Raw genomic sequence first — 12,726 nt, forward strand, 5'->3', positions numbered from 1 at the left:
GGGATGGGTAAAAAAAGAGAAGGGATTAAGAAGTACAAATTGGCAGTTAAAAATTGTCCTGGGGATATAAAGTACAGCATAGGGAATGTAGTCAATAATAATGTAATAACTATATATGGTGCCAGGTGAGCATTAGACTTATGGGGGAATCACTTAGTAAGTTATATAAATGTCTAATCACTATGTGGAACATCTGAAACTAATATAATATTGAATGTCAACTGTAATTGAAAAAATTGGGGAAAAAAACCTTTGTATAGTTGGTTACAAAGTTTGTTGCAAAATTGGGGAAAATGTAAGTATTCATCAATAAGGTTAAAGAAATTGGGTTTAACCACATTATGGAATATTGTGCAGCTGTTAAAAAGAATGAATTAGATTTAAATGAACTAACATGAAAAGACGTCTTTGTTATACTGAATGAAGAAATCAAATTGCAAACAATACAGGATGTGTATATTTATAGATTCATAGAAAAACGGTTATGGAAGGGTTTGTACCAAGCCGTAGAGTTATTACATCTAGAAAATGAATCAATAGGTATAGGAGCATCGTGAGGATAAATTTCAGTTTTTACTCATATTTTTCTGTATTATTTGACTTCACTACAGCATTACTTTTGCAATTAAAAATAAAGAACTTCTGGGACTTTTAGCTGTTTTTGACAATGGCACCAATACCCTTCAAGAGAGAACCCCAAAAGGGGCCAGCCATTCCGTGCTAAGGCAAGTCTTCTGGAACCGGGACACAGTAGCACAGGGCTAGCATTAGGTTGTAGCTTAGCTCTGAGAATGGTCAGAGGGGTGGCTTTTAAGAAAGAGTGCGGGTGTCAGATTAGGGCAAGACTAGCCTTGGCTAAGGAGAGGCCAGGAAGCTGGTTTCTTGAGCCTCCCCACCACCCGTCAGTGCTCTCTCCCTCTTGACTACCTCCTTCCCTAGTCCCTTCCTCACCCTGAAGCCGGGGCCTCCTCTATAGACATCGCTTTTGTCTCTTCTACTGCATCTCTCGCTCCCTGAGTTCCTCTTCGTCCCTGGGAGAGGCTGTGCTGTTTAGGGGGCGGGGTGAGGAGCCACATCCGGGCACCTTGGTTAGATGCATACTACAGGACGGGGCTAGGGAGCTACTGGGTGCTTCTATGGACCGTGTGAGGGACACTGGGATAAACGGCAGCTAATCAATGCCTGGTAAGTGACTGGGTGTTGAATGCAACCAGGAGTAGGGCTCGGATGAGTTAGGGACTAGGGCTCTGTGTAGCTTACCCATTAGCATGGCGTTCAAAGCCTTCTCAGTTGGGGGCCAACCCACTGTTCTATAGGCTGACTTACCCGGTAGGCACAGCAGGCATAGTACGTAGGGTCTACAGTACTGTTAGGGGCCCACAAAAATGTTTTAGTGTCCTTTAAAAATCAGAAGAAATAAAATGAATGTCATCAGCCTGGATTATATTCATCTTTATGCCAACGCAGTTGTAAAACCTAATTTTAAATATTTTTTTATGAAGGCAAAAGTGCCCATGAAAGTCATAATGTGACCCTGATCTTCTAGCTTCTGTATCCTCTACTCCCTCATCACTTTGACGTCCTTTTGGTTTCCCAGATCCACTTGTACCTTTGTCCCTCTGTGACTTTTCTCATGCTAGATTGTTGCTAGTGTGAAGTCTTTGCATATTGAGAACTTCCCACCTGAAGACTCACCTTCTGAGGTCTAAGGTCAAAGGTCACCAGCTGTGTGAGGCCTTTCCTGATTCCCCTAAATGGAAGGAATTGTTCTAACTCACCTAGCGCATCTCTGAACACTTTCAGGCTTGTCATGACTTGCCTGCATCTCTGTTTTCCCAGCCAGAGTGTGAGTTCCACAGAAGAGCCTTATCTTGTAACTTGTGTCTACATGTGTTTGACACACAATATGTAGGCTAGATTGGGGGCCAGAGGATATTTGGGGACCAGAGACAGTGGACAAAAGACAGAACTTTTCAGATGTGTGTAGTTTTTTACAGCCTGAATCAACTGATTCTCCAAATGGATCAGCTAAGGGATAATACAGAAGAGGAACCCAACACATCCTTTACCAATGCCGTAAAACCTTTATTTCCACTGGGATATCATGTCCAATTTTCTTCTTTCTGGGAAAGAACTTTCCGCTTTCCCTACTCCAGGTCACATCCTGGCCACTCTTTTTCTTTTGGCTGGGTTACCCCGGAATGTTTCCTCTACAGGGTCCTGCAGGCTTTCAGAGACCGAGGACATTTCCTGTAGTACGGAGTTGCTGGGAAGGAGGCAGCTGTGGTCCCATGGCACCCTCACGTGGCCATGCCCAAGATGACAGTCATGCCCTGCTACTGAAAGTCAGAAGTCCTCTGGCAAGGAACGTGAGTCCTCTTCTAGGCAGCTGGGCTCTCTCGTTCAGGCAAAGCAGTTGTATGTGTGGGGTCCAACTTGCGTGGAAAAGAACTGACACGCATGTCAGATCTGTTCCATGTGGGGACAGATGACACAGCAGACAAGGCCAGTCATGCTCGACTGACTACATCCTGTCCCTGCTTCCTCCGATTTCCCAGGGCTCGTTATCCTTATCTGGGTCCTAGTTTCAGGGCTGCCAACGCCATGCACGTGGCCTTGGGCAAACTCCTTCACTTATTTGGCCTTGGTTTCATAATATGAAAATGATAAGATTGGGCTAAAACCACGGTTTTCAAATTGTGTTTACAGAACTTGAGAAGATCAGGGGCGGGTGGGCATTGCCCTCACCCCCTCAATTTCACCCGTGGCTACTCTGCCTTTTGTTTACATTATATATGAGGCATTGGAAAAAGGGTTCTGGGACTTAAACCTGAGAAACACTGGCTCCTGAGCTTTTTTCCAACATTAACATCCCAGGATTCCCAAATGTAAGGTCCCTTATGGCTCCCTCGCTCCCCCATTCTAGGCTTTATGGAGACCAGCCAGCCAGAAATGATCAGAATGGAGGGAAGAGAGAATGGGAAGGCTGATGGTTAGTTGTCTAGTGTTCTTGTGGTGGTAGAAGGCACCCCGATTCGGTGTTCAAGATCAAGCCTGTCTCGCTCCAGCCATCCACTAGCTGTGGGATTGTCAACAAGCTCCTTTACTCCTCTCTGCCTCAGCTTTCTTATCTGTAAAATGGGCACAGTGGTTCCTGTTCTGCTTTTTCACAGGATTATTGTGCAGATGAAATAAGATAAAGGATTCCTGTCAGGGTGCTTTCTGTAAACTGTAAACGGCTCTAAGAACTTGGGGTACTATTAGCAAGGGAGGCTCTCTTAGACCTCTCATCCCTGATAGAATATACGATTTCACTAGCTTCTGTGGGTGCTCTAGCTGACCAGGGATTCAGGACATGGCTGCAGAGGTGCCTTTCTTGAATTCAGCATTGCTGTCGTGGGCCCTATCTCAGATGCCTTGTCTGTTTTGGAAGTCTCTGTTTCTAGGACAGAAGGAAAGCTCTAGGCCAAGTATTATGTGTTCTTACAGTCTCTTCCATCCATGTGCAGGAAAGAAGATGGGCCCCGTGTTGTTGCAAGTAGGTAGGTCGTGCCTTGATATCCAAAATTGGGTTCAGAAATCCATCTTTAAGGCCTGCAGAGAAATGGATGATTGGGGGCCCAAAAATACTATTTCCTGAGAGGCATGTGGGAACACCCACGGGGAACACTCCGAGGCCTAGATGAATAGCCAGTGCTGGTGGGGGTCACTGGGATTGCAGGAGGCCATGGCTGGCTTTTTGTTCTCAGACGTCATGCAGGTCCCGGATCCTGAGTTCCTGATGAGCTGGTCCTAAAAGATGACAGAGTAAAAGGTCAACCTGGGCCTCAGACCTCCCAACCGTGCTACTGGGGGCCAACAAGATGGGTGACAGCAGATAAAAGGCAAAAAACCCAACAAGGTACAAAGAGAACACCTCCAAGTTCCTTTCCTTGGATACCAGACACTCTGAAGGGACGCATTCCTGAGTTTCCCCCCTGTGTCTGGTGCCAATTCCCCATCCCCAGCTGTCGCCTGGAACAGAGGAAGGACCACGGGCTAACTGAAATGCTTTCAGGGACCCCTTCTCCAGATGGCCAGTCTTAACTAAAGTCCTGGGCCACTGCTGCCCACCTCCACTTTCTGCCTTGGATCCTATTTAGACTCCTACCTTTCTGGAACCCAAGGGTAGGCTCTTCTTTCCCTAAGTCAGAGACTGGGGATGGGGTCGACTGGGGTGTGGAGGCTCACTGGGGGTGCTAGTTTTGGCCCAGGACTATAGAAGTACCATGATAAATCCTGAGGTAGTGTAGGGTAATGGAAAGAACCCGAGCTTCCCAGTCAGACTTCCCTGAACCCCGCAGGTCTGAACCCCAGGCCTGCGGTTTCCTAGCGATGGTCTTGGCGTAGTCACCCCCTTGTTGAGCTTCAGCTCACTCCTCTGTAGAAATGGGACACCACCTACTTGGGAAGAACCTCTGCAAGATTAACCAAACCAATGTATGTGAGCGCACAGCTTTGCGCCTGGCGCACAGAGGGCAGGCAGCAACCACGAGTGCCCCTTCACTTTCATCTGCTTAGGTTCCGTCTAAAAATACTTAAACCGTGACAGAGCTGGCCATGGACCATAACCCCTGACCACATCTTTATACCAGCCATCACCAAACATTACTTAAGCCCCGGGAACCCCGCCTGCAACCAAGCCCACACTCTCCATGCTTTCTGTCCTCCTGCAGCTCATGGGATCTCGGACATGAGATACAGAAAGGGAGGGGGGCAGTGGTGGTCCCAGCTTCTCGATGCCGCGCTCCCTGGGCGTCTGACTCACCTGGGTCAGTTCCCATTCCTCGTCCTTGGGGACTTGGCTATTTTTGCCAGTGAAGTGACAGCTCCTAAGGCCCAGAGCGCCAGCACTGGCATGTAGACACAGCTGCTTTGCAATGTTGTGGCGAAGGTCCCTCTGGGTCGTGTACTCAAAGTACTAGAAGTCAAGACAAAAGGAGGTTGAGGGACAGGCGGGAGTGTGCCCACCACCTTCCGCAGCCCACAGATGGGCTCCTGGGGAGGGAAGGGAGTGGGTGCCAAGACTTTAGTAATTCACGTTATCACTTTCGGGATTTTTTTTTTTTTTTTACCATATCTGGGTTATACTGGAAGAATAGCTTTTTAATGTTTTTTTCTTTACAATTTTAACTTAGCTTAATTTTAAGCATTACCTGTAAAGCCATGTTGTTTGATACGCTAGTGTGTTTTGTTAATAGGTTACTATTAAAATAAAACATGTTCACCAGTATTCCTCCGACAATCATTGTGCAGGCCAGTGGTACAGGGAATTGCTTTAGGATGACTTTGTCTTCATATGTGTATGTCGACAGTGTCCCATACACTGTCGACAGCCTGTTCAGTGTCCCAAGCCTCAACTTTCCTTGCGTCAGTTATGTTTCAAGTGCTTCTTCCTTACCAAACTCTGGGCATTCAGGGTCAATCACTGGGGTCAGGGAGGTGACTGTACCGTAATAGTCACTCCTCAGGGAAGAGCTGGGGCATTGTAGGGCACAGAGGGCATTCTCAGGATGCCAGGTGAAATGTCATTAGTTGGTTGTTTTGGGGTCATTTTTGGGTGGTAGGAGCAGAGTGGTATTTCTGGGCAGGGGAGGCATTGGAGACAGAAGTATGTAGGGAAGGGAAAGTGCTGCACAATTTCCCCCACTTCCTCTGAAACATCACTCAGCAGCTGGCATCCTCCAGCAAGCCGCCTCTGATGAGCGGTCCTCTCCTCCATCCCTCTCGAGCACCCAGCCCTGGTGCCCCACGCTCTCTGGATTTCCCTAATTCAGACCTCAGACCTTGTCTGTGTGTGTCATGCATTCCCCCTCAGACCAGGAGCTTCCTGAGGGCGGGGATGGGATGTTCTCCTCTCTCTGGATATCCCCCACCCTAGTCCTCAGGAAAGGGCTATTTGGAGTGAAGAAAGGGGGCCGTGCAGAGAAGAGATGTCGCCGAGGCAGGCTTGTCTCGGGCCTGCCCCGGTAGGGTTGGGCTGTATACCTGGTTGCCGCCAAGGTGATGGCAGGGGTACAGGATGAGGGGCTTCCCTCCATGGTTGTTCTCACCCACGTCCAGGCATTGATCAGCACCGAGGTTCTTTATCTGCAGAATGGTTAGCAGAGGGGGACCAGGACAGCACAGTCAGGAGCTTTTAGTTGGTGGTGTTGGGCCTAACTGTGCATGATAAGATTGCTTCTCTGATTTTTCTCCTCTGCATATCCTTCCTCCTCATTAACCGAGATGCCTGGAGTTAATAGCAAAGTCAGGTGCCCCGCCCAGAGGCTGGGCCAACGCAGGCTGGGCAACCTCCCAGGCTGCCAGGTCCCTGGAGAAGCCCTCAGCACAGGTGAATTTCCTTAGGGCCAAATGGCTTTCAAAATGGGATTCCCCAGGCCACCAGCATCGCCTAGGAACTCGTGAGAAGTGCACATTTTTAGGCTCTACCCCAGTCCTACTGAATCAGCAGTCTGTGTTTTAACACTCCTTCCTGATGATTTTGATGCAGGTGAGTGTTTGAGAACCATGCTTATGGGTCGTTTTCCTCTTACTGGGATGTTAGCGATCTCTAGAAGCCCTGAAGTCCTTCTGGATAAAAGAGTGTGGAAAGTAAAAACCAATTCTCGTTTGCCATCCCTCTGTGGGGTAAGGGGTCCTGAACTTCTCTAGGGGCGGAGTCTGTGATGATGGGTAGGCAGGCTGGTTCTCAAAGACTCACGGCTCCATAGAAGGTGGGCTTCAGGTCAGGAACAAACATCTCTGGGTAGATGTTGTGCAGGTACCAGGAAAAATTACGGCAGTGGAGTTGTTCCCTCAGCTGCAGTCGTTCCGAAATGTCACCGAAGGATTTCTGTCAACCAAGCCAGCACCCTCACGGTTAGTTCCACCAGCCCTGACCTTCTGTCTGGGTTGCAGTAGCCCCGAGTTCCTGCGGCCGCCTCCTCCCAGAATGGGTCTCAGGCTCATTCCTGCTCAGGACCTATTGGAGCCACTGACTCAGCCTCCAATCAATCCCAAACGTCCCGTCTTGGGTTGGGATCCCCACTCCTAGCCCCTTACTCCGTCATCTCCTGTCACTTCCCAGTGAACTGTCTCCCAGCCCCCTACTCCGAGCCTCTCAGAGCAAAGCCATTGCCCCTTTAAGAGGTTCTTCCTCCAAAGCTCTTCGCCCTCCCCTCCTAAAAGAAGCTGGGGCTCTCCAGGCAGGGACAACGAAGGCTCCTCTCCTCATTCTCTAGCCTCCTGGGCTCTAGTTCACAAGGTCAAAGGGGTACAGGGAGGCACCAGGTGGTAGGGATGGGTGGGCCTCTACCATGAAGCCCTTGACTAGGGCTTGGGATCTGTACTTCTCTTCATCCAAACCCCTCCAAGAGCACCATTTCTTCTCACCTCTTGGGCCATCTTTGCTGCTTGCATATTTCTCCGGTAGAAAATCTCCTTGTAGTCATCCATCCAGACCTCAGCCAGGCGCACTTGGTTGCGGGCAATGACGTTGGTGCCCTTGGGAAAGGTGTGGGGGCTCTTGGTACGGAACACGTGGCCTACCACAGAGCAGGGGATGATCTCCAGCTGCCCGCCACACTGCCACACCTGCCGTAAGAGGATCCAGATGAGGCTTCATGGAGCAGGTGTGACAGTCTCCCCCCCCCCCCCCGACGGCTCTGTTCTATTTGCAGAGCACCAGACCCCAAGTCCTGGAACTCAAGGATATGCTGCTCTCTCCTGGGAAAAAGGACATCGACCAGGCCTCTTCCTAGGTCGTGACTACACAATCCCCAGCTCTCTGATGTCGGTTCACTCTGATTTGCAGGGTCCTGATGGTGACCAAGTCCCACTTTAGAGAAAAGACAGTCTGACCAACTTGGTGTTCGTATACGTATTTTGAGCTTTGGTCACTTGGCTTTTTGACTTGGAAGTGTGATTTTATCAGCTCACCCAGGTGTTACTGGAAACTCAAACTCCCTCAAATCAAGATAGACTTGTGACCCAGTCAGAGCACCAGTGCATTAATTATATTAAGGATAGGCAACTGCCAGGTGGCCTGTGGTGGTCCCCTGGACCTTTAGCACACTAGCTTCCTAGGAGACAGACTGAACAGAGGTCAGAGGCTCATGGATAAACCTAGAATCAGAACCCTGAGAGTTACAGTGACTGAGCCGGTGATGCTTATGTATGCCAGGAGGCTGGATTAAGCCCTCCCACCTATCTTCTCTTTTTAGGTTTTAAATTAGGAGGTTTATTGTTCATTTTAGTATAGTAGGGACACAAATATATAATCATAGTAACAGGAGGTATTAAAAATGTACTTAGGGGTGACCTCATAAATGAGCTCATTTACTTTCTAATTACCTCCCCACTGGCATGGGGATTTGTGTACATTTCATGGAGAGGCAATCTTTTCTTCCTAACCTGATCCTGGTTGGCCTTATTCCTGGAATCTCTCAGAGTTCTGGGACCCCCCAGAATTTGGGCCACCATTTTCTTTCTCCTACAGTACGAACAGCTTGCTGAGCACAGGGTCACGGAAACTCCGAAGACCACCAGGGCGTGTGTGCTCTGACCGGGAAAGGGGAGACTGATTTTTCTAGAAGAGGGACAATGACTACTTCCTGACCTGTTCCAGGGTCTCACCATTAAGCCCTGACCAGGGTCTCATCCCCCCACTGACATCATGAAAGATGCCACCAGTCCCCAGAGGTCTAGTTCCTATTACTGCTATATTATCCTTTCTGTCTGAGAAGTTCTGCCCACTCATTTGTTTCAAATTGTCCAACGTGCTTCCCAAAGTCCTACTGCCAGAGACGGGAGGGGAGGAGAAGGAAAGTGGAGCCATGACAGGAAACAGCCACCTTTTAAGTTCAGTCGCAGATGTGATACCCCTGAGGCTCTGCTGCCTAAGACAGGTTCTCAGGCTGTTCCCCGGATGTTGTGGTCCCCCCTCGAAGCCCTCTTCACTCTCACCCGGAAGGACATTTCCACGTTCTCCCCTCCCCAGATCTCCATCTGATTATCATAGGTACCGATGTGCTCAAAGTAGGACTTGGAGATGGAGAAGAGGCCACCAGCAAACGTCGGGGATCTGGAGAGACAGAGGGAGAAGCATGTGTGTCTTCTGAGGGGAAGAGGAGTGGAAGCCTGGGGTGCAAAGCGGGGGACTCACCACTGACGCCTCCTCACCGACCCCCTCATCCCTTTCCCACGATGGGCAGCCCCTCTTCTGCTAACTTACTCATTTGGCAAATGTTTACTGGGCTTTTATTATGTTCTCGTCACCTTCTAGGAACCAGGTCCAGGATAGATGTAATTATCCTACTCTCTTCTAAAAGGCATTCATTCATTCATTCATTCACCCAAGGGTATATTGAACACCAGCCACCAGGGCCTGGTAGACTACGTGTTAGGCATACAGAGCTAAGAAAGACAGATCCCATCTTCTGAGAATGCAGTCTAGTGGCAGAGAGTAAAGCTACTATCATCGTTTGCTTTTTTGGCATCAAGTTTCCTGGAGCGTAGTAGATACTCAGTTATTATGCTAATGAAGCTGTGTGAAATTGGTTTTGAGAACAGGATTCAAATCATAAATGAGTGAGTATTATGAGCTGGACTGACCCCATTCTCTTTCAGGGTCCCTGGCCCTTCAGGGACAAGAAAGCCAGTTTTCGTAGGAGCGCAGCCCCGGTGCTTAATACTGCATGAGAAACTTTCGCTTTGGGGAAAATCTGCCTGCTGCCTTGAACAGAGGAAAGTGATAAGAGGTGCTCCGGAAACAGAGTAGGAAGTGAGATGACTTCAGGTTCACTCGCAGTAAAAGGAGCATTTGGAGGTAACAAAAAGATTCTGGCTTTCATATAAAAGCAGGGAGGCACAGACCCATGTGAAGATAAGATTGACAAAAACGCCTCCTTCCTAGAATTTAGGTACCACGTTGCTCACAAGAAGGGCTGGGCTAAGGGTTGAAGGTGGGGTAGGGGCTGGGTGAGATAGAGGCAGACATCAGGTACATAGTCAATAGCTGTTGGCAGCGGTGTGGGAGCCAGGTGTGCCTGGATGGGGCTTTGTTGCCCCCTTCTGTTGCTTCTTCATATAGTACCTACGGGCAGAAAGATACTGACACCTTCTCTGTAAGCCCAGTACAGATCAAAGTGCTTTACACACGGCAGAGACTCAATCAGTGTTCATTGGACTGATCTGTCGAGGTGACTACCCGGGAGCCTGACCTTGCTATTACCTTGTGGCTGCTCCTATTGCACTGAAGTTGGCTCCTTCAGCTGCTTTTTGAAAGGCACTCCAGTTGGGAAATCCTCATGCTCACGCAGGCTTTGTGTCACGGGTTCTGACCATTCCCAGGGGTGCTCAGCCAGTCTAAGTAAGGCCCAGAAAGGCTCAGAGAGTTGTGGGACTCCAGATGAGCACGCTGAAGCTAACCTGCTTCTTCTTGAGGGTCTCCCTGACTTGGACCTGTCTCTTGGCTTTGAGAGATCTGTCTGACCGAGAAGCTACTAACAAATTGCCTCTGAGGACAAACTTACACAGAGAACTTCACTGCACACCCACAACCAACAGGCAACAACAGCCTGTATTTCCTGGCCTACTTCTTAGGAGTCTCCGGCGCCTTTAGCGCTCCTCTTGGCCTCCTGCTAGCTTTCCGAGTGGAGGACAGGAGGGTACTGGCCAAAAGCCTGCTGTGTGGAGTGCTAGGACTGAGGGCAAGCCTTGCATGCTCCCAGGGAGCCGGGTCATTCCCCGAACACTGGAGCTTTATCTTCCAGTTGTATTGTATGGTCCTTGGACATCGGAGCCGGGGATGTCAGTGATGGGTGGTGGCCAGGTGCCCTGACCCTGCCTGTGCCACTGGGTGCCTGGCCCCCAGCTTGGGGGAGGGCGGCTTTCTTGCTGTACACACCAAACAAAAGGCATCTATGAAACAAGCAGACGGTCAATAGGGAATTCCAATTTCTCTTCTCTCTCCTGCCTTCTCTTTTCCCATCTCCCCCTTCTGTTGCTTCTCTTCCTGTCAATGGAGACAGAGCAGGTGGCTGTTTAGGATCCACAGGATTCATCCTGTGGCACCCACCAGAGCCCTCTCTGCTGCGACTCTGGGCAGCATGTCTTAGGATTTTGGCATGTGGAGGGGGAGGAACTCCGACCCTCTCTTCCTTTCAAGCCTTCCCTCTTATCTCTACTCACTGTGTCCCCCTTCTCTGCTTCCCTTCATCACTTACATATACTCAGTTGACCCTCAAGTTTCCTGGCCCATATAGGAAAACAGTGGCAGTTAACTCCAAACCACAGCATACTCTAAATGTCACTCCCCGCTCAGTTTGGCTGAGACATCCGTTAAAATAAACTTGTGGTCTCAGTACTAACACCAACAGGCAATTAGAGAAGGAAGGACAGGGTGGGTGTATAAGGGGAAGGTAACCCCAGGTGGGAGGTAAACATGGGTAACTTTCGTGTATCCACCCTGTGGTTCAGGGTTGGCAAGCTATGGCCTGGGGGCCAAATCTGGCCTGGCTTTACAAGGCTCTGGAGCAAAGAATGGTTTTTACATTTTTAAAGGATTGTTTAAAAGAAACACAAATAAGGAATAATATGCAACCGATTGTATGTAGTTGGCAAACCTGAAATATTTACTATTTGGCCCTTTACTGAAAATATTAAGGGCAATTGCAAACTGCAGAACACTTGTCTATGTTCTTTTAATAGGTTCTCAGTCTTTTCAAAGATAATGGCACCCCCCTTATTATAATGGCTCTTCAACAATGGCCTGTACCCACTGTCTCTCAACACCTCTGCAAGCACCCGTCATGTCCTTCTATGTGCAGGGAGGGATACAGGCGATGAAGTGGCACCCAGTAAGCGGTGGATGAGAGCAAGTAGTGTGTGCGATGGTTAGGAGCCTGGGCTTTGGGTCCGTCAGGCCAGGATGGGCGTCCTGGTTCCACTGTTGGCTAGCTGCGTGATCTGAGGCCACTTGTTTCTCCCTAGGAACCTGTGTTCTCACCTGTATGTAAAACAGGCTAATCCTACAGGATGAGGATTAAATAAAGTATGTCAAGTGCTTGATAGAGCACCTAATAAATACATGTGGGTCTGAGATGACGCGGGTCCCTAGAACTGGGTGGGCTGGGGGCTCAGCAGGCTGTGGTCCTTACTTGATGGGGTAGGTCTCATCCTTGCGCCTCTGTTTTTCATGTAGAGGTAGCGTCTCCCAGCCGAAGGTCAGGCTCCAGTCGAAGTTGCCACGGCTGTGGACTCTGCCCCTCTGGATGGGCTTGGAGAACTCGAAAGTGTTCAGGTCAATGGTGACGATGTCCGGGCTCACCACCGCTGTCCTGTCCTCGGCGACACGGGCCAGGAGGGGCTCCAGCCAGCCATGGAAGCACTCACCTGCAGGCCCAGGCCAGGACACAGCTGTCAGGGTCCTGTCCACAGCTGAGCCCCCTGCCAGCAGGGAAACCCAGCAGGACAAGAGAACCCTCCATCCACTTCCTCGTCAGAGGTGGAGAAACACCGGCAGGCTCCACAGCTGGAGAGGGCATAGAGGGCCCCGAGAGCCACAGGAAGGGCTCAGGGGAGTAACATGGTCAACTCAAATGATTCAAAAGCACAGGGAAGGCTCTGGATGGGGGTCTTCGGGTACCCAGCCTATCCCCTGAATTGGCCCTCCCCACCCAAGTATAGATTTCCAAAGCAGATAGC

General features: G+C 49.7%; 1 protein-coding gene across 7 annotated transcripts in view; it reads right to left on the reverse strand.

The window, feature by feature from the left end:
• Nucleotides 1-2,050: 2,050 nt before the first annotated feature.
• Nucleotides 2,051-12,726, reverse strand: part of GALNT6 (polypeptide N-acetylgalactosaminyltransferase 6) — a 29,476-nt gene continuing 18,800 nt past the window's right edge. For all 7 annotated transcript variants that reach the window (XM_033117107.1, XM_033117105.1, XM_033117103.1 and 4 more), the window contains 7 exons: nucleotides 12,180-12,414; nucleotides 8,986-9,103; nucleotides 7,414-7,614; nucleotides 6,743-6,874; nucleotides 6,028-6,129; nucleotides 4,808-4,960; nucleotides 2,051-3,792 (listed from right to left, as the gene is read on the reverse strand). In XM_033117107.1, coding sequence (XP_032972998.1) covers nucleotides 3,679-3,792; nucleotides 4,808-4,960; nucleotides 6,028-6,129; nucleotides 6,743-6,874; nucleotides 7,414-7,614; nucleotides 8,986-9,103; nucleotides 12,180-12,414 — 1,055 coding nt within the window. In that variant the 3' untranslated portion in view covers nucleotides 2,051-3,678. The remainder of the gene's footprint in view (nucleotides 3,793-4,807; nucleotides 4,961-6,027; nucleotides 6,130-6,742; nucleotides 6,875-7,413; nucleotides 7,615-8,985; nucleotides 9,104-12,179; nucleotides 12,415-12,726) is intronic.

This window comes from Rhinolophus ferrumequinum, chromosome 10 (assembly GCF_004115265.2).
Source record: "Rhinolophus ferrumequinum isolate MPI-CBG mRhiFer1 chromosome 10, mRhiFer1_v1.p, whole genome shotgun sequence".
Classification (NCBI taxonomy): domain Eukaryota; kingdom Metazoa; phylum Chordata; class Mammalia; order Chiroptera; family Rhinolophidae; genus Rhinolophus; species Rhinolophus ferrumequinum.